At 59.7% G+C, this 677-nt stretch overlaps 1 protein-coding gene across 1 annotated transcript in view; it reads right to left on the bottom strand.

Annotated features, from left to right (window-relative positions):
- Positions 1-677, bottom strand: part of EMH_0072670 (uncharacterized protein) — a gene marked incomplete at both ends in the record, with an annotated part of 3,872 nt that overhangs the window by 318 nt on the left and 2,877 nt on the right. The window contains 1 exon segment of the mRNA XM_013499240.1: positions 30-677. Coding sequence (XP_013354694.1) covers positions 30-677 — 648 coding nt within the window.

Raw genomic sequence — 677 nt, 5'->3', positions numbered from 1 at the left:
TGCAGGCGCTCAAACGCCGCTGCCCTGACCCTGCAGAATCCCTCTTCTGCTGCTGCTGCTGCTGCTGCTGCCGCTGTCGCTGCTGCTGCTGTTGCTGTTGTTGACTGTCAGAGGCAGGATCGTGAGCTGCTGCAGCTGCTTGTGCTGCTGCTGCCTCGGTTGCGGACTGAGCTGCTGCTGCTGCTGCTGCTGCAGCGTTAGTCTGCTGCAAAAGCAAACGCAACGAACTGTCTACAGCTTCTTGCTGCTCCTCGACCTGCTGCAGCAGCAGCAGCAATTCACCCCCATACTCGCGCTGCAGCAGCTGCTGCTGCAGCCGCTGCTGCTGCTGCGGCTGATGCTGCTGCTCGTCCATAGCGCACGAGTCCTGCAGCAGCAACAGCTGGTTTGCTGCTGCAACAGCAGCAGCAACTGCTGCATCCTGCTGCAGCAGCAGGGGTGCATGCAGTGATATAAAACGGCCACCAAGCTGGGTAGTTAAGTGCTGCTGCTCTTGCTGCTGCTCTTGCTGCTGCTGTGGTTGCTGCTGCTGCTGCTGCTGCTGCTGTGCTTGCTGCTCCTGTTTAGAGCTGCCTGCGCTGATGTCCTCCTTGGATGCCTGCTGTTGTTGCTGCTGCTGCTGCTGCTGCTGTTGCTGCTGCTGCTGTTGCTGCTGCTGCTGCTTGTACTGCTGCATA

Source organism: Eimeria mitis, genomic scaffold (assembly GCF_000499745.2).
Source record: "Eimeria mitis Houghton genomic scaffold, Emh_scaff4126, whole genome shotgun sequence".
Taxonomy (NCBI): Eukaryota; Apicomplexa; class Conoidasida; order Eucoccidiorida; family Eimeriidae; genus Eimeria; species Eimeria mitis.
This window is presented reverse-complemented; position numbering and strand designations above follow the sequence as displayed.